The 27,614-nt window shown below is 47.1% G+C and overlaps 1 protein-coding gene across 2 annotated transcripts; it reads right to left on the reverse strand.

The window, feature by feature from the left end:
• LOC133347809 (SH3 domain-containing protein 19-like) lies at positions 1–27,562 on the reverse strand. 2 transcript variants are annotated; one of them, XM_061560434.1, is made up of 19 exons: positions 27,444–27,562; positions 19,276–19,315; positions 16,449–16,486; positions 16,080–16,134; positions 15,622–15,703; positions 14,392–14,737; positions 11,741–13,474; positions 9,682–9,744; positions 8,849–8,925; positions 8,532–8,602; positions 7,905–8,121; positions 7,446–7,514; positions 7,169–7,330; positions 6,547–6,586; positions 5,875–6,008; positions 5,615–5,646; positions 4,441–4,637; positions 3,501–3,571; positions 1–2,018 (listed from the first exon to the last, which is right to left on the reverse strand). In XM_061560434.1, exons 1-19 carry the CDS (start codon positions 27,556–27,558, stop codon positions 1,911–1,913), a joined length of 3,651 nt encoding a protein of 1,216 aa, XP_061416418.1. In that variant the 5' UTR covers positions 27,559–27,562; the 3' UTR covers positions 1–1,910. The 2 variants fall into 2 exon arrangements, with proteins under 2 accessions (XP_061416418.1, XP_061416417.1); XM_061560433.1 differs by having other exon boundaries at positions 16,449–16,489.
• Positions 27,563–27,614: the final 52 nt, after the last annotated feature.

A 27,614-nucleotide genomic window follows, 5' to 3' on the forward strand; every position in this document is an offset into this window, starting at 1 on the left:
TACCAAGACTATAGTGACGTTTATTTCAATGTTAGCATTAGTTTTGTCTTGTAATTTATAGCACAACTGTCCCCATTGATATTGTTCATGTTTGCTTTGGGTAACACAATGCCCGTGGGGGGGGGGGGGGGGGTTTCAAATGAAAAAGACTCGACACTTGTCAAAAGCATTCCCCACACTCCCGTAACGTTCACCAAGACTGCTTTTTAAAAAAATGTACAAATTATCGCCATTTAAACCCAAACACCACCATAACAAAAAAGGGCAGATACTGCAATTGTGAAAGCTTGTGCGTACCGTCGTGCTTTGTATGCGTGCTGTGCGATCACACTCTGTGCTCTTGAGAGACGTAACACGAGGCTCCGGGGCGAAGAGAGGTAGGGGACAACGCAAAGTGGAGGAGTGACAGCGACGTGCAAGTGAACGGAGCAAGTGTGGCAACACAAGGAAAGTGGTGCGACACAAGGAAAGGAGTGCACCGCAAGTGGAGGAGTAAGGGGGAAGTGTCCGGGGGTGCGAGCAGATGTGCCGAGTGGGGAAGAGTGGAGGGGAAGTGGTGGTTTGTGCTGTGTTGAGAGACGTCAAAGGTTTGTGAGATTGAGAACGAGACTCCCGAATGAGAGAGGGGGTGAGGGCGATTTTCGGGGCTTGGATGAAGCTCAGTCTCCAGGCAGTTGTCATTTCATTGCCGGCTTCAGAAAGTCGGCAGCACCGTCACACTCTGCGCCGATTCAAGAATCAGCAGCTCAACACAGGCAGAGCTTAACATGGGAATGTTCACTGGATAATCTGACATTGTGTCATTCTGTTTGGTGACGTGCCCCCGAGCGGTGACATGTGCTGGCGGTTGCGTGTTGGCTGTTTATTGCCGATTCACGGTTCGAATCCAGTTGCCGCCCTGGTTATTACTGTGGGTGTTTTATGAAAACATTAACCATTTGTTTCAAAACGGACGTCAAATATCCCGTGACGTCCTCTGCAAGAGTGGGGAATTGTGTGCAGGACATGATTCAATCTTGCCAATATTGATAAAGTAATAGCAAATTACTCAATTGAGACTATTGATAGTAATTATTGCCCCCCTACTATGAAAACCTGGCAGGACCCTCCTGAAAAAGAGTAATGTGAATCAGCGAGGCTCTCCTGAGTAAAGAAATTGTTATTACAAATTACGTGCTAAATCTATTGGCAAGTTATGATACTTCTCTACTTTTGTGGAATTGCAAATTAGTGTTGAGTTTTAAAAGTGAAACAGAAAGGCAATAACGAATTTCATTTGAAATAGCTCGGCAAGAATGCACTCGGACTGGTCGTGCTCTCTCTACTGCTGGAAGAATACCTCGTACCCATGCCATAAAACATGTTTAGTCGTGTTAAGAAATACGTGCGCGAGTAAAAATTACTTAGCAACCCACGTTAATTAATAATTGCACTTAAAGTTTTACTCGCTTTAAGAATTACTGCGATTTTTGTTTCATTTAAATGTGAATATGGTTTAAAATGCAATACTATGAATGTAACGAATAAGCGTGCAGACCACACAATTTTAGAAAAGTTGGCCCGTCATTTGTCCGGACAACTACTTGAACTGCCTCTCTGGTATCAAGCCGCTCCCCTAAGTTTGACGCCTCTTCATAGGATAAGCTGACCCCACTCCAAATGGGATCAGCTGTTCCAGCTGAGATCAAGTTCTTCCGGTCAGGATGTGAGTTTGGTTGTTCGTAGCAACACTTTCTATTTGCATCATCTTGATTAGATTGCGGAAACCAATTCTCGTGAGATGGAGCATGCGTGTCCAGTTGAATCAATAGCCTGATCTGGATACAATCCTTGTGAAATCAGCTATACTTTGCGGATTCAGTTGTTCCTGATGCCATCAGCTGTTCCTTCGAGGGCTGCGTGTCCCTTGGTCAGATTTCGGTGACGTAGTTTCTTGGGAAAATCCCGACTTTGCCATTTAGTTCCCCTTTGAGCCACTCCAAGTCCTCAGCTCCGAGGATGGTCAGCACATCACCAGTCTGTGAGAAGAACAAAGATAAAACAAAGATTCCCCCGTATAGCCTTAACTGACTGTAGGGGCAAGTGCTGTTAGCGAGCACCTATGAAGGCCAGAATGGCACACGAGGGGGTGGGTAGTCAGCACCACGCCCGACCACCTTTGTCTCCCTAGCGGCGATGTTTACACACCGCACCAGGTACTCATTTGAGGCCGAGTCGACCTAGGGGAGGCCCAGGACCGGTTCAGATAATCGTCACTGGTGTTTGCCGTGAGCGGGAATTGAACCCGGGTCGCCAGGTTTGTAGCGCAGCGCGCTAACCGCTACACTACCGCTCCCCAGAACACAACCAACATCACCTGCACTGCCATAGTCATCGCCATAAACGGAATCACCACCATGGCCAATTTCAGAAAAATCAGTTACCACATCCACAAGAAATGTCAATAGCATCACTGCCTTCAGGTGATTTTACTACCACCACATGTAACATCACCTTCAGCATAAACACAACTCATATTACTGCCAGCAACACCACCACTGACAGTGTCACCACCACCTCCTTCTTAAGCTCATTAGTTAAAGATAATTCACAATAATGACTTAAAGCTTTCGTGACTGCAGGAATTCAAATTCTTTGGGTCTTTCGGTAAAGTCACGTAGATAGGTTCAAAGAAAATAACATGTAGTTTTTGTTATTTTTTTGTTATTTTCTTTTAACCTATCTAAGTGACTATACCGAAAGACCCAAAGAATATAATTCACAACAAGTCCAAAGTCAACCCACGACTGACTGACTGATGTTATTGAGACCAGCTCGTAGCGACCTTCAGGCCGCCACTTAATACATGACCTGTAGTTCTCCAATAGTAGACAAGTCGTGACCTCTAAGAGCAGCTCAAGGCTTCCAAACATTCCAAAGGCCAAGTCATGATGATCGCTCTCACCTTCAAGAGGTGAGCTCATGTTACACAGGTCAGAGGTTCTCAAGATTTAGCGTCACGAAAATAGTGTCGGAGGAAATAACAGTTGTACGGAATACTGCGGGCTTCAGACGAAACTTTAGAAACTATGCTGGCAGCGTCATTCAAGCAGTCTAGATAAGGGGTCGGCAACCAAAATGGTGAGTCATTGCGGCACTTGAAATATTGCATCTGAAGACGAGACAGTCCTTAATAAATAACATCACGAAGCAATCCTTTAAGAGCCACATGCGGCTCCGGAGCCACGCTTTGCCGACGCCTGCTCTACAGTAACAAGGCAGTGATTGCGAGCGACATGTTTCTGGACCATCCTCACTCCACCGTTTTATTCCAGATGCCGAGTGCGGAGGCAGGCAGTTGAGCATCCCTCGGTCACAGCCAACCACACTGCACATTGCTGACAAACTATGGGGCCCCCCAAATCCCATTCGAGATCCCTTGATGAGTGCCGCTCCTAGGCGTCCACAGACACCAGTTGAGAGGCCCTGCGGTGGACGTGCAAGGCAGACTCGGTCGTTACCTTGAAGCTGAGCTCCTTGACATCTTCGCCAACGAAGTCGTAAAGTGCCTGAACCTGAGGCTTCTCCTCACCTGGACAACCATACGCACGGTCACGCGCAGACACAAGTGTACACACGCGCACACATGCACACAGCCAGTCACGTGCAAGTACACATGCATGCATGCACGAGGTACTAATATAAAGCCAAGTTGACTTAAGGGAAGCCTTGGACATGTTGAGATAGCATTCGCCACTTATAAGCTACATGGGCAGGAATTGAACTCAGGATTCTGAGATCATAGCACAGTTTGCGGAGCACAGCACCACCACTACCCACACACAGATACATGGCTACAACAAAGAACCCCCTTGTACACCCAACATGGACTGTTGGGGCAAGTGCTGCTAGAGAGCATTGATGAAGGCTGGCACGGTGCTCGTGGAGTGGCCAGCCAATGCTCAGTCACCTTTGTTTCCCCAGTGTTGGTGATTACACACCACCGCACTAGTCACTTGCCTTAAAGTCATTGCCCGAAAGAAACTGGTTCAGAACTCAGGTTGCAAGATTCATGTACGGGAGCCACTTTCCACGGAGACAAAGATCCCCTGTATAGCATTAACAGAATTTTGGGGCAAAGTACGATTAACAAGCACTTATGAAGGCCAGCACGACACACGAAGGGGTGGGTGACCAACACCACGCTCGGCCGCCTTTGTCTCCCAAGTGGCGATGTTGACACACTGTACCAAGTACTCATTTGAGCCCGAGGGGAGGCCCAGGACCGATTCAGATAATCGCCACTGGTCTTGGCCGTGAGCGGGAATCCAACTTGGATTGCTGGATTCGTAGCGCGGGGCACTAACTTCTGCATGACTGCTCCCCACACACTGTCACTCACACCCACGCGCGAGTGTAAGTATCCCCGTTTCCATGGAGTGGCGTTGCTCAGCCGGGTACCTGCGCCGAGCGGGAGGTCCTCTAGGATCTCCACGAAGTCGAGCGGGAAGAGGCCCTCGCGGCCGTCACGGAGCCGCCCGCGTGCCCACTCCCCGCCAGGGTCACGCGCGCACAGCGCCACCACAGCGCCTTCCTCCAGTGCCAGCTCGTCCTCTTGGCCCGGCTCAAACGCGAAGCGCACCAAGCAGCGTGGCCCACTGGCACGCAAGCACATGCACGCGCGCACACACACACACACGTGGATGGCCCGTGTGAGTAAATAGGGGAGCACACAGGTACACGCACTGTTAAAACAAACGCAAACGGGTGGTAGTGCCCTCCTCCAGCACTCGCTCATCCACATGAGCTGGCTCACATGGGAAGCACACTGTGCATTGTGGAGGACTGCGAGTCGACATGTACCCGCATGCGACAAACGCACACGCGAGCAGACGCAGGATGGTGCCCGCCCCAGGCACCAGCTTGACAATGCAACAGAGCAGCCAAGCAAGCACTGTGAACCGCCCGCTAGTGCGCACATAGTGCGCACGTGTTCTTTTGCAAAGGGGTCTACGTTTTGCGAGCACAAAGAGAGAGCATAATTCTGCAGCGACAGGCTAGGCAACTTCTACACGGTGTCACGCAGCCGATGAAAAGACAATGTTGCTCGAATGATTTCGATTAAGTCCTCCTCTGCCACATTCGAACTTTGCTCTTTTCCTGCGATTTATCACTTGCTCTGTGTTGCCCATGGTTTGGCCATTGCTGCTGCTACGCACCCACACTGGCCACTGCGGGAGTCGTGCAAACCCCACGCGTCATCCCCGCTGCTGACGTGCGGTCTTGCGGCTGGCGGGAGAATCGAAACATTGCTGGCAACGCGAGGAGCGCCTCTCCTCCATGCCCCAGTCACGAAGAAACCCTCCTCCAGATTCATACAAAAAAACTGAGCTCTGGTGCGGAGCTCACAAAGCCGCCCGGGCACCAGGCTCCAGGTGTCAGAGAAAACCGAGGGATTCCTGTGCGAAGCGCCACGTGATCTGTGACGCGGAGCCTCAAAAGTGACAGGCGTTTGCCCCCGACAGATTGTGGTTTTTGTTAGGACTTGTGGTGTCATCTGGGCATGGGGTCATGCTAAAAATGTATGGAACTTCCCAATGTCTGCTGCTGGTTAAAGTATTATTCGTGTTCTCACCTGGAAATTTCGTCATTGTCTTCTACATCCACCTGCAAAAAAAAGACACGGTCAAGCATGTAGACTGGCATGAGTTTCTATTATCTCATTACCAATCGGATCCCTACCGTGCTACCGGAGTCAAACATGAGGCATTGAAGCTCTAGTTAGAATGACTTCTGAGGTCGGACCCACAAGTTGAAGTCACCGTCGCTCAGTGGGGTATGGCGGATGCAGTTCGCGTTGTTGCTGTGGTGTTGTTGCTGTGGTTGTGTGTGTACCAGCACTCTGACGTAGCATGCGGGGAAAATTCCGGTCTTCCCGCGCAGTTCCCCACGGAGCCACTCCCCGCCTGGTTCACGGCCAAGCAGGCGCACGGTGTCTCCCACCGCCAGGGACAACTCTCCGGTGCCCTCTGATATCGCACCACACCAGCGAGATTAACACAACGTCACGCAAGCAGGATGACCACCACGCCATGTCACAGTCAAGATGGACACCATATTATGGCTTCAACATTAAAACGTCACAATGCGCCATACGGCTAAGATTAAAGCCATGCAACATCAAGATGAACACCACAAATCCCGTCATGCCATATGCGGTCAATATTAACATCACGTCAAATAAGGCCATCAAAATGATCACCACTCCATCAAAATTAGCAAAATGGCATGTCTCTTTGGACTCAGTGTGGAGTTCAGTTTCTCTCTGGTTTGGATATGGGTTTCTCTACTCCATTCTCCAACCCACAGTTTCTCCACACCCCGTCCTCTGATGTCTACAAGTCTCCAGCTCTCTCTAGGGCAAGGTTTGGTTTGTTTCTGAATGGTTCCAAGAAGAGGCACCATCTCCCTCACTCTCTCTTGTCCTCTGGGTCTCGCTCCACGCCCTGCCGCGAGTCTAAGAGGGTCTAGGGGAGGGCACGTTGCAAGGCAGCGCCTGCCTCTCACCGGCTGTGAAGTCGAAGAGCACCTCCGCACGCGGGGAATTCTGAAACCAAAACAGGAACTTTAAGACAAGAGTTCGATATCAGATGAGACAAGGGTGCTGCATCAGATGAGACAAGGGTTCCATATCAAATGAGATGAGAGTTCCTGTATTATGCGTTTGGGTAGGAAAGTGTGCACGAGTACACGTGCACACACACATCTGCTTGCGGATACGTATTCATATGAATGAGTGTTGTGGGTGCAAGTGTTTATGGGGATTGGTGACTCAGTGGTTAGCACACTGTACTCTGAACCCAGCGATCCAAGTTCACTCCCCACTTATGGCCAATAACAGTGGTGGATATACGAACCGGTCCGAGGCCTCTCCTAGGTAGACTCAGCTTTAAATGAGTATCTGGTGCGGTGCATAGACATCAGTGCTGGGGAGACTAGAGTGGCCAGGCGCAGCGTTTGGTCACCCACCCCCTCGTGTGCCACGCCGGCCTTCATCGCCGCTGCTCGCTAACAGAACCTGCCTCAACAGCCTCCTAAAGGCTATACCGGGGGACCTTTGTCTGCGTGCCCTAATAAGAAGGGAGGAGGCTGCGTGTGGCTAGGGAAGGCAGCGTGGTGCACTGCTCACGCCATGCGCCGAGCCTCTCCCGTCGTCACCGCCGTCGACGGCGCCGTCGAGCGGCGTGACAATGTTCACGAGAGAGCGGCGCACGCGGCCCACACGGTCACCACGGCGGCACTGCAGCCACACGCCGTCCTGCTCCGACACCAGGGGCAGCACCTCGTGCGGCTGGGAAGCGCAACACACACACACAGACTCAGACAAAGATCCCCCCCCCCCCATGATGGCAATAGCAGTGACGATGACGGCAGTGGCGGCGAAGTGATAGTGTGGGTGACGGTACCTTAAAAGACAGCTCATTTGGTGCCTTTGCTTGGTTTTCCACGCGTGTGAGCACATGGGGCATTGGAAGCTGTAACGCACAAAGGCAAACACACCCGATATACCCTCAACAGGAATGAGCACCTATGAAGGCCAGCACGGCACACGAGGGGGTGGGTGGCCAGCACCACGCCCAACCGCCTTTGTATCCCTAGTGGCGATGATTACACACTGCAACAGGTACTCATTTGAGGCCAAGTCGACCGAGAGAAGGGCCCAGGACCAGCTCAGATAATTGTCAATGGTGTTCGCCATGAGCGGGAATCGAACTCGGGTCTGTAGTGCAGCGCGCTAACCGCTTCAACTACCGCTCTCCACACGTAAACCAACACTACACACACACACACACACGGATCCACGTGCACGCACTCACGCACGCGAGCACACACTCGCGTGCTCACTTACACGTGCTTGCTCTCACCATGTAGGTATTGTACAGGGGGTGCCCCGGACCCGGTCTTGGGGGCAGGTCCCCCTGTTGATCCTCGGAGCCCTCGTTATTCACATCGTTGCCCCTCCGTTCGCGGCTGCGCCCCCTTGGTGCTGCGTCGGTTCGGGCCGGGCCCCTCGTGTTTCCAGGCAAGTAGTTAGGCCGTGGAGGAGGCGGCTTCTTAGGAGGGACCTTCTGGGTGCTCGGCCTGAAGTACACACACACACACAGACGAAGATCTCTCGTGTAGCTTTAACAGACTACTGAAAAGAGATGTTAGCGAGCACCTATGAATTGCCAGTGTATTGCACAAGAGAGTGAGTTGGCCAACACCACAACCAGCCCCCTAGTTGCTCATGTTTATACACAATACAAGATGATAATTCAAGGCCGAGTTGACCTAGGGGATACATGGGAGCAGTTCTGATATAAATCCCCACTGATCTTAGCTGTGACTGGGAATCAAACGCATTTCACAATTGAAAGCACAGTCATCTATTTTATTTTATTTCACACACAACACACATCCGAATTTAACACACGTGAGTGAACAGCTGATAACGATGTTGATTCTGATCAAATGTGAGCAGGTCATTATCTTCATCATCATCATCATACCTTTTGAGGCACTGGGAAAGGTCGTCTGTAAAATTTGCCCGGCTTTCACTTGCTCGATTGTTATCTCCAAGCTGCACACACAAAGACAAAGATCCCCCATGTAATCTTACAGACTGCTGGGGCAAGTGCCATTTGAGTACCTACAAAGGCCGGCACGGTGCACGAGGGAGTGTTCGTGCCAACAACCAGGACCCTCCTCAAAAGTGTCTTGAGACTCAGGGAGGCATTCCGGGATGAATAAATGACCATTATTACATTAATTATAATCAACTCACAGAATACATGTGAAAATCAAATGCAAATGTACAACGGCCTACCTCATCCAGTGAGCGCGAAGACCCGTACCTCGTTGACGCCTGGAACTGAGATGGTTTCCTGGGAACCTTTGCGACATCTGGGGTCGATCAACATCACCAGCAACAACCACCACACATCAGCATCAACACTTCAGCACCAATGCTAGGATTGTCTATATTAATCATCAAGGAGACACCCTGGCATTAAGGCCGCTATATCTAAAACAATAATCAGCACCATAGTGGAGAATAAATAACACAATAAATAAGCAGACAATACCATCTCCTTCACTTATCCATCTCCACATAAAAACACATTTCTTGCACAACCCATCAATCGCAGTGCATTCTGGGTTGTGTAAGAAATTGTTTGTTTTACTTGGAGACGGATATGTGCAGATATATTGTCTGCTCAATAATTAAGCTGCATCAAACACAAGTAATAATCATTATTAATATCAGCACTAAACATCAGCATCATCACTGTAACATAAGATCAACATGAGCATTAGTGATGCTATTTACTTGTTTAACAATCACTATTAATACAACACTCAACAACACCTCATCATCATCATGATCATCAAAGCAGCAAGTTGGCACAGTGGGGGGCCATAAGTGGTGCTTTTGTCAGTCACCTCAGCAAGTCAACAGATAACACATGGGGGGGGGGGGTCTGTCCCGTGACCTCCTGCCACTAGCGAGCCTTCCACATTTCACGTGGCCTCAAAGTCCACTTAGCCTGGCACTAGCGCCGTGGTGACATCACCGCCACTTAGTGATAAATGCCGGCCGTTGTTGCTGCTGCTTTTTGTTCACTTGTGTGTGTTTGCGTACAAAGGCGTGCGTGTTACCTGATGCCGTTGGCCGAATTATGGTCGGTTTCCTCAAAGGCAGAGTCTCACTCGTGGAATATCCTGAACGGAACACACAGCTCGTTTTCCTCGTGGCATTGTCAGCGCAGCAATTGACACACGTCACCCGCTGTGCAGTGCATGCTAAAGACCACGTGACGTATTCATTCACAAGAGTCGGCCATTATGAGCCACCGATATCAAAGCTAGCAGCTAAAGTGGGTAAATGCTTTAGTCTCAAGTCAATGGGAGAGTTGTTAGAGGCAGAAGAGAAGTGACCTCTCAGCTTACCAAAGACGTCTTGGGTTTTAGGTTTGCAGAGCTGAGGAAAGGGAGGGCTAATCCACATGGCAGCAAGGCAAGAGAAGGTGGATATAAAAAGGTGAAATGTTGCAGTAAATTACAGCAATTACAATCATTACACCACAGAATCATGACAATAAATACCCTATTTACAATATAACTGTCATACAGTATTTATCTTTATCATCTGCACCACGACATCTTGTGAGATTACACATTTTTCTCGTAAAATCATTCAAATTATAAATGACTGATGGTCGTAAATCATTACCAACACAATTGCCTTCACAAAGACAATCGTAGTCCTATCTCCGTGACTTTACCGAAAGACCCAAAGAATATTAATTCCTGCAGTCACGAAAGCTTTAAGTCAAGATACAATCATCGTCATCATGTCAGTAAAATCAGTGTCTTCATAGTTATTAAGATAGCAAATGATCATGGTTACAATACTGCTATAAAACGAAATGTTGTATATGCACAGCAATGTATTTCTTTATTCAAGAAATGCTCCTAGAGTTATGCTTCTGATGTTTTGCTACGTCCTTTAGTATGTGCAGTACAGGACGAAATCGGAATGCTTGGAAAAAACCCACACTTCTTGGAAATGTTTATTACAAGTCACACGCTTAAACCGAAAAAACGTGTTCTTTGGTTAATGCCAAATCCACGTGATCCCCTCTATGATTGATTTTTATTTGCATGGCTCTGCCATACACTTAGTGGGGGGAGTCTTCTGCCCGGAATCAGGAAAGTGTTATCACTGAGCACGCGCATCGATCGGTCCGTCGTTAGTATTCGTTCTAAAATCGTCATTTGTGCTTCACTTTGAGTGATTTATCCGATAATTTATTTTGGTGAGTTCTAATTTACGAAACTGTGCGATGGCAAAGAAACTTAAACATCATTTATAGCTACATTTGTTGTTTTTGGCATAGACATCCGCGGAAAATTGATATTTTTGAATTATCCGAGAATTTGAATCATCCGCGGCCGTCATGAATAAAATATTTCATTAATTAAATATTAATAAAAAAAATACATCAGTAAATATTATGTACTACGTTACTCCTTCTCCAGGGCAGCCATGGGGGAGCTACTTGCACTCATAATCCGGGTCATTTTTTAGAGAACACCAGGACCCACTTGATCTGAGTGATGCGGCCCTCCGTCTAAATTTCTATGGTGAGCTTTATTTTAGGCGGACCCTGAGACTCTATCCCAGTGCCGTGAGTTCCCACCTGGCTAAACAAATAAAATCATTTTATATTATCGTGACTACAAATCTTGAAAATCGAATCACCCGGGGTAGGGTCTGGTTGGCTCAACGTACATCGCTCTCGTCGGCGAAGTGATTGATGGGAATGGGTACATTTTCTCGGCCAGCACTGCTGGCGTGTTCTCACTCGTAAGTGCTTTCAGATTGTACTTCATTTTTTTCCCCTCCAGGACAAAGAGCGCTCTAACAAATCAGCATTCGACGGGGACGCGCCAAGCGAGGTCTTCCTGTAGCTTACATATGCTACAACACCACTACACTGTCTATATATGCTACAGCCCTTTTCAATTCCATGCAAATAACAAGGGCAAGGAATAACATTTATTCATAAAACGAATCGTTACTGAATTTTGACAAGTCAAGTCAAGTGGAGAGTGAACCCTCACTTTGGCAGGGCCGGCATTTCTGGCATCAAACACGTCGAGCAGTTGCTGAAGGGCGTAGGCAGCGGAACAACAACAGACATCCGACACTCACCTTCCAGTGTCTTGCGCAAAGACGCATAGTCGTGTTTCGTTCCTCCACTGGCACTATCATCTCGCTCCTCATCTGACCATGATGCGGGATCCACCTGAGGCCGCTCCATTGAAGCGGCCGCAGCCGCTCCCACTGGCCGCTTATTCACGACCGCGTACAAGTCCGCAGCACCGCCACCTTGCGTTATCGCCGCAGCTGCCGCCGCCGTTCCGGCTGGCCGCTTATTCACGACAGCGTACAAGTCCTGAATACTGCCGCCTTGCATCGCCGGCACCGCTGAGCCAGCCTGCTTCGCCCCGGGCTTCGGAGGCGGCAAAGGCTTCGACGGCAGCAGGGCCATGGGCTTTGGCCCTTGAGGCATCAGCGGGCGACCGCACGAGTTCGTCGATGCCATTGCGGAGAAGGAGGAGACGGCGTCCGCAACCGATGACGACGGAGCGGACGGACGCCGCGCGTCGTCCTCACGGCATCCCTTGGCACCGCCTCCATTGATGCTGGTGCCATCCACCGGGGGTAGCACCAGCACACAGCTCTTGGGACGGACATTGGGTTTTGGTTTGAGCGGCGCGGCATCGCCGACACGAGATTCACCATTGCCGAACCTGGTTTGAGATCGGGGTCGTGGCACGGGCTTTGGTGATGGTGATGATGATGCTTGCTGTGCAAAAAAAGCAGCCCTATCCGCCACACTGCGGACACCGTCCGAGCTCATTGTTTGAGATGGCGATACTGGCGACGACGTCGGTGATGATGCCGATGATGGGGGGGAGCGAGGAGGAGGAGGTCGTGAGACCTCCCTGTGACGAGGTGAGGGGACTGGGCAGGCACGAGCCGGGGATTGTGTGCTTCGAGGAGACAAAGACGATGTTAACGGTGGAGACAACTGCAGGTGGGAGACGCTGGTCACGAGGGTTGGTGGTTCGGGTGAAGTTGATGACTCCGAGGTTGAAGTTGAGTAACTTAAAGGAGACGCTGAAGATTCCAAGGTCGACCTTGATCTTGAAGATGATGCCAAGGAGCCAAGTCTTGATGTTGGAGAATCGAGTGTTGATGCCGATGACTCCGAGTTTGATGTTGAGGAACTTAGTGTTGATGCTGTGAATCCTAAAGTCGCCCTTGATACTGGGGGTGATGTTGAAGACTCTGAGATTAAAGTCAAGGATACTGGTATCGATATTGATGTTGAGGGATGTAAGGTGGACTTTGATTCTGAAGACCTGAGTGTTGACGTCTGGGTCCCAACAGGTTCTAAATCAAATGACACGGGAAAGAGGGATAGGGATGTCGGGATGTTGGAGGGCGACTCCGGCAAGGTCCTGGCGGCCACCGACGGTCGTGGTCGTGGTCGCGGTCTAGGAACAGAGGTCACTACAGGAGGAGGAGCAGGTGATGCCAACACTGTCGAGGTGGTTGGCACGAGGGGTGGAGTGGCCTCCGAGTCCTCCGAAAAGTTGATGAGCCACACGCTGCCACGGTCGCCAACCGGACGGGCGCTTAGCAACTCGAGCGAGGAGGCGACTGGTGCCTGGGAGGCGACGGTGGTGGCAGGGAGAACGCCGAGGCGGTCCTCCGCCTCTAACGGCAGGTCCAGGAGGCAGTGATCAGGTCTCCGAGGTGAGGTGGCGGCGGGTGGGGGCGGCAGCAGTGGCGTCACGACGACCGGGTCAAAGGTCAGGCGGGGAGGAGGTGGACGCGGGGGTGCCGAGGCGGTAGCGGTTGAGGATCGTCGTAGTTCTGGTAAAATATTGGAATAAGCATTGTTTTAAAGTAATTGCCTATATATTAAAATTGCATAACCTCGCAAACCAATAAACTTAAGGTAACATTCATCCACTAGCACGAAAACTATTGTCATCATAACCCCCCAAAGGCCATGTACAACAATTTAGCAAAAAAATCTGAGATACTCGGTCAGAAGGATAAAACTTTAACAAGCAGCAGGGTACACGTACCTGGAGACAGCTATTGAATGCGAATAAAAATAAACCAAAACGGTGTATTAAAGGGGCAGATGTTAGTAGTGTGGAGTGCTTTTTTAAATTCTGATCCCGATTTTAATGGAACAACAATGTGACGAAAGAAGACATTTCATCAGTGCATTCTACTTCCTATGACATACGGTTCAGAAATACTGTGGTCATAAATAAAAACTAAGGTAATAAAAAGCATGGCGAGATGCATGCTTGAAATAAGAGAAAGAAACACGAATGGATGCATTAGACAACATAGCAGGTTAATGACATCATTTGTACTGTTAAGAAAAGCGGGCTTGGGTAGGACAAGCAATGCACCACATACCCACTTGAACAGATCTCTCATATAACACCAAAAATGAGAACTGTTTCACCATGTACCAATCATTAAATATATTTATAGAGCTTAGCTCTGAGAACTAGGCGAGGCTGAATTAAGTGACACCAACTATAAGATTAGCGATGGTAGTTAAAATTAAATGGAGACCTTCAAACTCAACTCACTTCACTGCTTCAAAGCATGCCTCAGTGCTACGAGAAAACCCTTCAACCCCTGGGCAAAGAGAGAGACACCCAACTGCAGGTGTTGCATTTGGAATTATTTTCTCTTGGCACTCTTACAAGACATCCATTATGATTCCCTCGTGGATGGAGTAAAAGAAATTTAGGTTTTCTCACCTAGTTCCTGTTCGCCGATATCTTCTGCAGCAGTCTGCGTTGATATGGAAACCAAGCCGGACCTAGGAACGGCACTATCATGTGTTCGTCCAGAGGTCTGCTGCTCCTCAACGTGAGCCTCGGAGGGTCTGGGGGCTCGTTCAGGCCTGCGAGCCTGCTCTCGCCTGGGAGAATGCTGCTCCGGCAAGTCAGCCTGGATCTGCCTGGAGGCCTGGTTGGGCTGGAGAGCCTGCCTCTGCCTGGGCCGGCTCTCTGAGATCGTCTCGTATTGCAGGGCCTGCGCTCCCTGCTGTAGGTCTGGCGTGGGGAGGACGCCAAACACGGCCTCCTCGTACGACGGGGGCAGCTGAGTGTGCGTGCGTGCATCAGAGATCGTGCGTGTGTGTGTGTGTACACAGTAAAGTTAGGGGACGTGTGTGTGTGTTTGTGTGCAAGTGTGCATGTGCGAGGGTGCACACGTACAAAAGTGAAAGTGCGCAATACAGTTTTTTTGGGTTGGATCGCGTAAATATATAAATGTGTCATTAAACCCCCCACCACTCAACACAGCCAATTAGTAAGGGTTGTCACGTAAACGGAATGTGGCCAATTCGTCACTAGTACAGCATACCGGTGTGTTTAACACGTCGCGAAAGCCTACGTGTTAAACTGCATGTGTGTGTCAGAGCATGTACGTGTTTGAGCGTGCAAGTTATGGGGGACACGCGTACCCATGTGTACATCGAGAGTACTGGATGTGGACAGGTTATGTGATTTTCAACACAGCGCAAAACATTTGAAGAAATGTTTTTTTATTGAAAGTACTTTTCTGCCAAATCATTACATGGAAAAATAGTTCCATCAGACAACAAAAATTATAATGAATTGGCTATTTTCCACCAAATATTGCCAGAAAATGCCTTTCCACAAATACATGAATTGGGCCATGTTCTTAAAGGCAACATTTTACGATTTTTTCAAATTGCACTTTTCATTAAAATGTTTAATTAGCACTTCATAAAAAAGCTACGTATGTTTTCAGTTTGTGCATTAAGATGCAATGAACATACAGTATTGTACTTGGTGCTCAATTTTCAATCCGAATCATCTTCAGAGAAGCCCAGGCTGAGTTTAGATTACAATAGACACTCATGTTGTGCATGACTTGGAATTCAACGTAAATTTCCACAGTTGCAGTGCTGCATGCGAGTCATTATTCCGTCACTGCACACAAACACACATCCCACTCACTTCAAAAGGTGCGTAAAATCCTTCGTAGTCTTCTCTCGAGTAGTATGTTTGAAAGTCTGATAAGTCAGGTGTGTCCGAGTTCCTACACAGACACGTGCACGCACACCCATCGACGTGCAAAAACATTCATAAATACGAACGCACACACACACTCATTCACACATCCATATATACACAATAGTAAGTACGTGCACGCAGACACAGAATTATTAGACACGTGTCCAAGCAAGGCTCTGTCAAGAAAACACGTAATACTCTGAATTTAAAGGTCACAAATTTAAATTTTGGTATGGGATCAATTCAACGAATCATCACTTTTGGATCAAGAAAGTCAGAACCAGTTTTTTTTTAACAAACCAGGGTCAAGCTATGAAAACCCCAGGCACTAGTAGCAGTGACCACCCAAGTTACTATTTTGATCAAGGGTAATTGTTGCTTTGACACATGCTGGCACTCACCTGTGAGGCGGGTGTGGGCGCCTTTCTGCAGGCGAGGGAGCTCTATTTGACGTGCCTAGAGGGAGAGACGACCACATACAAACCTTTTCATGGCACCGTCTCCTGAGAATGTGGCCAACTCCTTCATAAAGGTTTTCATTTGTATTGCCTCTTACAGGTATCAGCACCACATTTCCCTGCACGTGAGTGTCTTGCACAGATTTCATCCCAACGCAATCCGCCAACCCAGTCTCCGAGCCACCGCGTTTTAGGTGAGGCACAGCGTGGCCGCCACAGCAGCAGACATGAAAAAACGTGGGCGAGTGAGCACGTGTGTAGGTGGGACACCATGCGACACTTATGGAGGTCACGAGAGATTGGCGATCTTACTTCTCTTCAGAGCCGCTCGGAGGGATGACAGTGGTCCACTGCTTAAACAAAACAAATGACACAACATTGGAATCTAACAAAATTATCATTTTCATAGACATGTTGGAAAAACATGACATTTTTGTGTGTGCTTATCGGTCTACGTGTGTACACGCACATCTATACTGCAAAGGACCTGAATAAATATTGCACTGACCAAGCAAGCGTATCCACATTAAAACATCTACCCTGGGAAACACTGCTACTCTAAGGCACACACACTAATTCCCACTACCATTCTAAGATGCTCTCAATCACACTCCCACGAAGATACAGAGGACGTGCTTGGCATTGAACAATAAATATGAGACAGCTCAGGGGTGAACTCAGATAAGGTGGCAGTTATCATTGAGGAACTTTCTGTTTTGATAATAATAGAAAAAGCACAAGGGACACTCCACTGTAGTCAACTCCAAAGTGCCAGTGCATTTGACTTTGCCTTTATAATTCCTGTGAATGGGAGAAAGAAAACTAGCCCTCGGGCTCAACCCAGCGTCTCTGTGATGGAAGGATCGGTGATGGTAATGGTCATTCAGAATATCGCACATCCATTATAAATCTGTCCCTCAGATGTACATTTTCAGTGATCATTGAATAAAATCAATTACCCAGGAAAACCTCAGCAAGTCTTGGTGCCTTATTTCCAATGGTGCTGTGTGCATCTTGTCAAAAATAAATTATCATTGCGAACTTTCGCAGCAGGCAGTACACACACTACCTTTATACTCTTAGTTCTTTCGGCAAAGTCACGTAGGTAAAAAATGAAATTAAAATTAATAAAAATAAAACAATAAAAATCACGACGTTTCGGAGGCAACACAAGCTTCTGTCTTCAGGTGAAACCGTCACGGCTAAATATCTGTACCTTATATAGTGGTTAAGGGGGGGGGGCAGGAAGGGCAGCGGGGGAGGAGGAGTTGTGAAGTGGTCAATTACTGCTTTTGTTATACTGCTGGGTGGGTAAATGAATTAGATACGATTAAGCCGCTCTTTGTTATGCTGTTTGTGCGCAAGTCACTGTGAGATGAATGGACTCGTGGTCAGGGACGTGTTGCGCAAGTAACTGTGGATGTACATAATAGAAAAGGAGCAGAGATGCCCATGTTTATACCAGTGTTGGCTGGCAATAAAGAGTACTGTTAAACGTTAGGGATGTTAACACTAGGTGAAGTAAAATAGTGCCTGTCAGATAAGATGGTCCAAAAATGTGTAATTAAATATTTTTTGCATGGTTGATAACATCTTTCCAATGATTACTAAGTTTGTACCCATCATCACGGTTGAAATTATGTCTGTGTTTGTATATCTGAATGGCTTCGTGTACAAACCTTTGATGGTAGCCAGAAGGCTTGCAGAGCACCTTAGTCTCAGAGAAAACAATCTCATGAGAGCCCACCGAGTTGTAGCAATGATCGGCAACGGCGGAAGACTCAATTTTGCCGTGTTTCAAATCTGACTTGTGTTCGAGAATGGCCTTTGAGGATATCATTGCAACTCTTTAAAATATCCCTTCAATAGCTTTTTATAATCCAGATCGGGGTACATATCTTATATATTCCCTGCAAAGAAAGTTATTGGCATGCTAATAAAACCAAGTCTTAAAATTCCCAAAACTTGAATATGTAGAGTTAATTTGTTTTAGCAACTGGTGACAAGACTGAGATGATCAACTTTCTACGCTTGAGAATCCACTGGTGGCTACTCGAAGTTTAGCACAGGATATTAGGAGCATTCTGCTTTTTACTATTAAAGTGGAATGCCCAGAGAAATGTTAAACCAAAGTGCACATATATGCATGTGTGCCTATCCGTGCGTGTGTCGGCGAGTGATAGTTTTGTATGTGGGTACATGCATGTGTCTGTGTGTGTCAGCCATTGTGGGCGAGTGGGTAGTGTAGCAGCTAGCGTGCTACAATACAAACTCGGCCACCCGAGTTCGATTACTGCTCACGCCAACAGCAGTGAAGATAAGCTGAACCGATTCTGGGCCTCCTCTAGGTCGACTCAGCCTCAAAATGGGTACCTGGTACAACGTGTAAATGTCGCCACGAAGGAGACAAAGGCGGCCGGGGGTGATGGTAGCCACCAACCCCCCCTCATGTGCCATGCCGGCTTCTTCATAGTTGCTCACTAACAGCACTTGCCCCAACAGTTTGTTTAGTCTAAACAGGGGATCTATGTCTTAGTTGTTTCAGTTCGTCTCAGTAAGTTAATCCCCAACCCCTGTGCCTGCTCCTGTGACTTCCTCCCAGCGAGCCTTAGCCAGTTCACGTGGTCTCAAAGCACTTCAAGCCTGGCACAAACGCCGTGGTAACATCACTGCCACTCTTTGGCAAATCACCATTGTTGTGTGTACACATGCAAAGGTGCTCCCGTGCGTCTGCACAAAGTGTCTTCAATGCCACACACAAAGCCCCCAGTGTCTGCTCGTTGTGCATGTGTCCACTGCCACAAAAGCTCAATGATAACATTGACACTGGCCAACGTATCCGGCCGCTGCGGGGCTGAAGGTCGCCCTCTGTTTAACTACCGACTCCCTCCGCCGGTTCAGTCGCCACCGCTCACTGCCCTCTCCTCATGGCTAGCAGACCTCGACATTAGCTCCTGAACATAATGCCACCCGCAACAGAGAAATTTAAAAAGAGCATCTTAGCTCAATGGGCGTTACCCAGAATAAATTGACAGACTGAATTTTAGGATGAAGTTAAATGATCAAAACTAAAGTCTCTACCTCCTTGTCCTCCATCCCCTCCCTCTGTACAAGTCGGGCCTGTGTGTGGAAGTTTTACCTGGATGGCCTCGTGTTTTGATTCACATCTCGCTCCGCATCTGTGAAAGGAAACACAGTGAAGGGTCAGCATGAGGAGACGCCTTTCGCACCTTTAAATACGCGAGAGTTGCAGTAGTATTACTCTCCTGGAGAGGAGACCTGGTGTAATAACGTCCTTCCTTTATTTACCAACACAAGAACAGACACGCTCACACTAAGGCTCAAAGTTTGTAGGTATTCAGTAACAAAACAAACCTTGGAACCTCCTTTGCCAGTAGCAAAATATGATAATTGGGGTTTTTACCCTTTTATCTGGAAACAAAACTGACGCTTTTTTTTGCGCCTTTTGGCGTCATCTGGTCCAACACCATATGAGACTAGGCTCTAAGAAAAGCTGTCTCGGGTGTGGACCGATCAATTTCAAGGACAGTGCATACATTATCAGAGTTGTGTTTTTTGTTTGCATTCCGACCGCAGGTATTGTGGTCAATGCAAACATGACTCCTTGTAAAAAAGGTGTCAGTTTTGTTGGCAGATAAAAGGGAAAAAAACCCAATTAAAACAAACCTTCCCATTATTCTGTAAAGAACAAAAAACATGCCACGATTCCTAATGAAATAAACAAATTACTTTATTTAAAAAAAATCTGCATTTTAATATTTCCCGCAACAAATTTGTAAAGAGCTGAAAATTATCATGATATAATAACGCCATGGGTTGGAACATTTCGGAACTGTTAAACAACTTGGAAATGTAAGTTATGTGGCAAGAAAAAGGTGTGGACTTTACTAGGAAGAGAAGGGTGAGTCCATGTCTATGACAGGTTATTTGGCACCATCTTAAGTTACCAAGTAAAATGATCACTCGTGATTTTGTCCGATGAACTTTCTGAAACGGCAGCAGCTGAATTCGGTTAGGGGCTATAATAATCCCTGTTTGCAACGTCAATATTTATGCTGTTAACGTTCATATTTTTGGTAGTTCGTTGTTTAAATCACATTCTAGTCACATGGCCATTACCAAAAATGGTAATAGTCCCAAAAATAATTAAAAGTATTTTCTTTAAAAAAAGAGTCAGTTTTATTAAACTCTTTAAGCAGTGTTCTAGTTGGCATTGTTCGGATTTTTTTGGCATTTTTTTTTCACCGTGGGAGGAAACCAGAGGGCCTGAAAACAATATTGGCCAAGAGCATAAAACTCACGGCACATGTTGGCAGCTTTGATAAGTCCTGGCTCAATGTGTTGGCTTTATTTTTATGAACCCAATGGATTATAAAAAAAATTACTCAAAAATCCGAGAATCCCAGAAGGAGAAACGTTTTCGGTCTAGTCCAGTCGTACTCAAGTTTTCTGGAATTGTCGACCATCTCCCATTTTTTTGGCAGATCACCGTACCCAAATAATATGTTTGTCGAAATAAAACTGCTCTAAAAGTACTGTAGAATGTATGGTTAAGATAGTTAATGTAGCATTTAAATGTGTGGTTCTTTGTGAAAAACTATTGTGGCATCTGCAACAATTACGCAGACCACTTCGCATGATCTTGTGGACCAAATGGGATTCAAGCCTTTACAGCCTGTGGTCCGGAGCACAGAATTATGGTTAGACAGCACTCACAATCCGCGTGACAGCACACGCCAAGCGCTGCAGTTTCAATTCCAACCACATGCAAACCACCCATTGGCAAAACATTCCAAGGGAGTACCCACCAGAGGAATAGTCTCTGGACTCAATTAAGCATTCCACAATTAACATAACTCAAGATGGGATAGATTCGAAACTTGAAAATGTATTATAGTCAAGATTTTCGATAAACATGAGACATCTCCATTACCAAATGGGCAAATATTAAAAACACTATCACCGTTTTCATTACGACGGGACTCTGGCCCCTTACACTTTGTTATTAAATGGCTACTGTTTCTATATTATGCTTGTTAAGCAAGTAATTCGTTCATTTCCCCTCCCCCCCCAAAGCATCTATAAATGTCACAAATCAGTCATGATTCAAGTCAAGGATTGATTAATATTTGTTTTGTGTTTTGGACAATGTATTGTTTTTTTTAAGTATCCTTTATATTGCTCTGTTGTTGTTCCGTACACACTTCCATATTCTTGCGTAGTGTAAACAATTATTTCGCACCTGCACAACTGAACCGCATGATACCATAAGCAGAAAATGTTATTGTAATTTATGAATCAATACTTGTTTGCATGCCTGATATATCTGAACACAGATGATCTCTTCTTGGTAAACTAAGTTTGTTTATGTTTGTGACCCTTGATATAAAAAGCCTGCTGCTTCTTCTTTTGCATGACCAAATTAAGAGCATCCACCAGATACTCAGTTATAAGGTGATTTAGCCATTCAATTACTTTGCTTAAGAGTTGGTGTATTGCTGATACACTGCATTCGAATTTATAGTTTGGGCAGGGCAAACTTTACGGTGCAAAGTTTGGTGTACTCAAAACAGGGTGGCACCATTTGCACGACGATTATTTAAAATCACGCAGAAATATTCTGGCTCAAGCGCCTCAGCACAAAACATCTTGAAAAACTGGGTCGACCTGGTGTACGTGAAATGTCAGGAATGTCTTCGTTACCAAATATAACTCTGGAAACCAATGACGCTCTTCCTTAGATGTAGCTTTTAAAAACAAATATCCCGTGCACGTAACTATACTAATCAAACTTTAATTATTAATAGATCCCGGCTGTAAATGTAAAACATTCAGCCCCTAAACCTTCCCTTCACCCCATCAGCCTCTGCCAAACAACACGCACAGAACCCCTAATCTCATCCCATTCAGAACCTCTCATCTCATCCCATACAGAACCTCTCATCTCATCCCATACAGAACCTCTAATCTCATCCCATACAGAACCCCTCATCTCATCCCATACAGAACCCCTCATCTCATCCCATACAGAACCCCTAATCTCATCCCATACAGAACCCCTCATCTCATCCCATACAAAACCTCTCATCTCATCCCATACAGAACCCCTCATCTCATCCCATACAGAACCCCTTATCTCATCCCATACAGAACCCCTCATCTCATCCCATACAGAAACCCTCGTCTCATCCCATATAGAACCCCTAATCTCATCCCATAGAGAACCCCTAATCTCATCCCATACAGAACCTCTCATCTCATCCCATACAGAACCCCTCATCTCATCCCATACAGAACCCCTAATCTCATCCCATAGAGAACCTCTCATCTCATCCCATACAGAACCCCTCATCTCATCCCATACAGAACCCCTAATCTCATCCCATAGAGAACCTCTCATCTCATCCCATACAGAAACCCTCATCCCATACAGAACCTCTCATCTCATCCCATACAGAAACCCTCATCCCATACAGAAACTCTCATCTCATCCCATATAGAACCCCTAGTTCCATCCAATAGAGAACCCTTGCCTCAGCCAATACAAAACCCCCGTCTCTTCCAATACAGAACCCGTGTTTATTTTACCATCCAATACAGTTGTGTAAGCTTATAGACTAGCAGCAGCATTAGAAATACTCTCTAATGTACTCACAACACACTCACACTTGTACGTTCACACTTAACAATACAAAAGTATCATTCTTTACCTGAACACATCTGTAAACACTCAACTGCAGCATGAACACACTGTACAACCAAATCTACAAAACCCAACACCTGCCTATAAGCGCCCGTAAAAAACTCCTCTTTTACACCAAAGACGATTGTACAAAACTGTGCAACACAAATATACACCACAAACGTATCAAGATACACCTACAAACACATACTGTACATTCCACTAAACGCACATGGAAACAACAACAACAACACACCAATACACAACGTACAGTCTGTACACATCTCTGTACACAAACCCTGTACAACACATCCATCAGACCACTGTCATCAACACCATGCTCTATTCACTGATGGATGAATGCCCCCGCAAACTGTCACGGTTACGCAGTATCACAATCCATTTCGCTCCTGCACGCAAGGTAATCAATCCCATGGTTCAATGCTAACGATGTACGACTTCTCAGGCATGTTACCACCTTTGGCTGCTGCTCCTTCCTTAGTCTCAACCATTGGCATTCGCCTGTCTCTTCTAGCAGTGTCTTGCCTAAAAAACACATTTGTATTCGTATTGTAGTCAATAGTGTGGCGTCTCTGACTCGTACAGCTTGTCCTCTCATCCAAGTTCCTCGTTCTCTCCTTGTTCTCCAAGCACGCACTCACACCGATTAAACTTTATTGACACTATCGAATTAAACGTCGCAAACTTAAGTCAGTTAGTGTACATCTTCAACACACACCCATTTCTAAATGTAAACATAATACAGCTACGGACATAGAATATATTCAGAAATGTAAAAGACGTATTTAGCTGCCATGCCGAATGGACTTCATGATGGGCTGGGATGACCTCTGATTAAGATATCATCAATGCAGACAACTGTGCATCAGTATCATTACAGCATGCTGGGGGAGTAATGCTGCATCGATGAGTCGAATGAAATCCATTCAAAGACACACAAAATACGAGGAAAGAGTCGAAATCGATGGGTTTTTTTTTCAATTTACTCCATGCTAATCATACCACACACCCTGGTAGCTGGGTGGCAGTGAGAGGCTCTGCAGTCGGAAGGTTGCAAGTTCAAATCTTGTTTGGGGGCTCAACCTATTATCCCTCTGGGGTCGATAAAATAGAGTACCCAGTTTGTGGGGACGTCAAAAGTGATCGTCTTATGGGATAGACTTGCCCTCGCCATAGGAACGAGGGATTTCTGCCGCTGGCTCAGCGCTGTAAACTGGAGATGAACACCACCTGACAATGGCCATTTTATTGAATACGAACGCTCAAGTAACGTTCCATTCATGCTGGAGAAAGAAGACAAAAATAACGAGCTCGCGAGGCACTAAAAACTCACAAAATAAATAACCGAGTGAAACCGCGGCCATGAATAACACCACGAATCATCGAATCGATAAAGGTGACTTCATCACACCATTACGATGGGAACGTTTAAATGTTTACACACCACTATACAAGCACAAGTCCTACATACAGTACTCAAGCGTTCACATCATTGTGCAGAACCGATACAACTCTACAAGGTGCTCGCAGAACTGCATTGGCTTCTGATTGCTGCACGAATACATTATGAGGTCGCACTCGTGTTCATACCTGTCAACCCATACGGTGTATCTGTGTTCTTGAACAGGCACATTTAGTTTTCAGGTCCATACGGCATAGAGTCGTTTCAATACGGGTAACATTTTTTTTGTCTTTGTGTTTCTCCCTTGTGATGGGACTTTGTAGAATGAACGTTGATATTTCTAAGGGCACGGGGTGACCAATAAGGTCTGAATTGGGCTGTAAAAAGGTAGGCACTGATAAGGGGTTGACAGGTATGCATTATATACAAAATGCTTGCCACAAATTAACCAAAATACCTTGCTGATGTCGTCAATAAGCATATACCACCAAAAAAAATCCGGTCATCCTCGCAGCGGATTTTGGCTGGCCATCAAACAAAGACGGTCACTGCATCGCTTGCTTTCAGATGCGCTTCTGCGACCATCTGGAGCGCTGTTCCTTCCGATATTAGTAAGCCACTGGATCTATATGCACTTATAAATCTAGATTGAAAACGAATTTGTTTAGTAACTGCTTTTTTGTGTTTAAGTTTGTTGTCCTTCCCCCGCACCTCTGATTTGCACGGTCGGCTTCGTACCGATGTGAAATAATTTCAACATTCAGTGCCCATACATCTGAACACACCTAAACATACCTGTAATTACCAAGGTGACTCATCAAACCAATAAATACCGGTATATACCTTCAACACACACACGTACAAAACGTAATTCACCAGTACACAGCTCTATATACACCTGTACTTTATATATCAATATACATCTGCCACACACCTGTATCTACACCATTGTACATCTACTTGTACACACAAGTGTAGATATCTATATACTGTACACCTGTTCACACACCCCTGTGTACATGTACAGAGCAGATATTGGGAATAGCGTCTTGATAACACTCATTTCCAATGGTTATCACATAACTCACTGAAATTGGCCACATTTAGAAATTGGAACCACTAAAGTAATGCTACCTCTGATGGAACAAAAAGTTAAAGATCTGGTCCGGGCTCAGACTACTCCTAGCTTCTAAGATCTGACAATCCGGCACATTTATGATGACAGGGCGCACACACAAACATAAATATACATCAACATCCCTCTGTACAGGAATGTGTACAAACTTAATTTAATATTAATAACTTATTAAATACACCTGTACACACAGTCGACAAACCTGTACACACAGGTATGGACACACTTGTTCAGACACACCTGCATAAACACCCCTGTACACGCACACCTGTACACAAAGACCACCCGTATAGCATTAACAGACTGTAGGGGCAAGTGCTGTTAGCAAACATCTATGAAGGCCGAAACGGTACATGACGGGGTAGGTGGCCAAAACCACACCCGACCGCCTTTGTATCCCCAGTGGCCATGTTTACACACCGCACCTGGTACTCATTTGAGGCTGAGTAGACCTAGGGGATGCCCAGGACCGGTTCAGATAATTGTCACTGGTGTTGGCTGGAAGCGGGAATCAAACCCGGATCGCCAGGGTTCATAGCACAACGCGCTAACCACTACACTACCGCTCCCCACACACCTGTACACGCACACCTGCACAGGTACACCTGTGTGAGCACGAAACACCTGTAGACACCTACACACACCTGTACAGGCACACCTGTAGAGACATACCTACACACCTGTACACGCACACCTGTGAGTAGGTCTATCTGTACGGACATACCTGTGTAACCACGTACACACATCTACACACACCTGTACACGCCACCTGTGAGATCTACCTGTACTGACATACCTGTGTAACCAGGTACACACACCTGTACAGGCACACCTGTGAGCAGGTCTTCCTGTGTAACCAGGTACACACACCTGTACAGGCACACCTGTAGAAACACACCTACACACACCTGTACAGGCACACCTGTAGAGACATACCTACACACCTGAACACGCACACCTGTGAGCAGGTCTTCCTGTACGGACATACCTGAGTAACCACGTACACACACCTGTACACGCCACCTGTGAGGTCTTCCTGTACTGACATACCTATGTAACCAGGTACACACACCTGTACAGGCACACCTGTAGAGACACCTACACACACCTGTACAGGCACACCTACACACCTGTACACGCATACCTGTGAGCAGGTCTACCGGTGTAACCAGGTACACACACCTACACATACCTGTGCAGGCACACCTGTGAGCAGGTCTACCTGTGTAACCAGGTACACACACCTACACACACCTGTACAGGCACACCTACACACCTGTACACGCACACCTGTGAGCAGGTCTACCTGTGTAACCAGGTACACACACCTACACACACCTGTACAGGCACACCTGTGAGCAGGACTACCTGTGTAACCAGGTACACACACCTACACACCTGTACAGGCACACCTACACATACCTGTGCAGGCACACCTGTGAGCAGGTCTACCTGTGTAATCAGGTACACACAGCTACACACACCTGTACAGACACACCTACACACACCTGTACAGGCACACCTACACACACCTGTACAGGCACACCTACACACACCTGTACAGGCACACCTGTAAGCAGGTCTACCTGTGTAACCAGGTACACACACCTACACACCCCTGTACAGGCACACCTGTAGAGACACACCTACACACACCTGTACAGGCACACCTACACACACCTGTACAGGCACACCTGTAGAAACACACCTACAAACACCTGTACAGGCACACCTGTAGAAACACACCTACACACACCTGTAGAAGCACACCTGTGAGCAGGTCTGCCTGTGTAACCAGGTACACACACCTGCACACACACGCGAAACCTGTATAAAACGCACACCTACAGCCCCCCACCCACGGGCCCTTTAACCGCACTACTTCCCACCCCCACCCCAGAACATTAAAACAATGGGGGGGTGGGGGAAGGGGTGAAGAAGGGGGTAAACAAAAAAAAGAGTCCTCGAGTTAAAGCGCTCTTCTCTAATCGCGTCGCGTCCGCCGCCGACTTCCTTCCCGCGGAAGCGGACTCGCCCCGAGCTCACCGCGGGAGTGCTGCTGCTGCTGCTGCCCGCGCTGACCGCGGCTGTCGGGCCGCGGAGGGCGGGCGCGGCGCCTCCGCTCGGAAGCACCGAGGGCTGCGTCCCGCCTCTCCGCCATTTCTATTGGAATTCGACGCGAGCGGCGCCGCGCGCGTTTGACGTCACGCGGCCCTC

Source organism: Lethenteron reissneri, chromosome 26, assembly GCF_015708825.2.
Source record: "Lethenteron reissneri isolate LAM-NWPU_2019-01 chromosome 26, ASM1570882v1, whole genome shotgun sequence".
NCBI classification, from domain to species: domain Eukaryota; kingdom Metazoa; phylum Chordata; class Hyperoartia; order Petromyzontiformes; family Petromyzontidae; genus Lethenteron; species Lethenteron reissneri.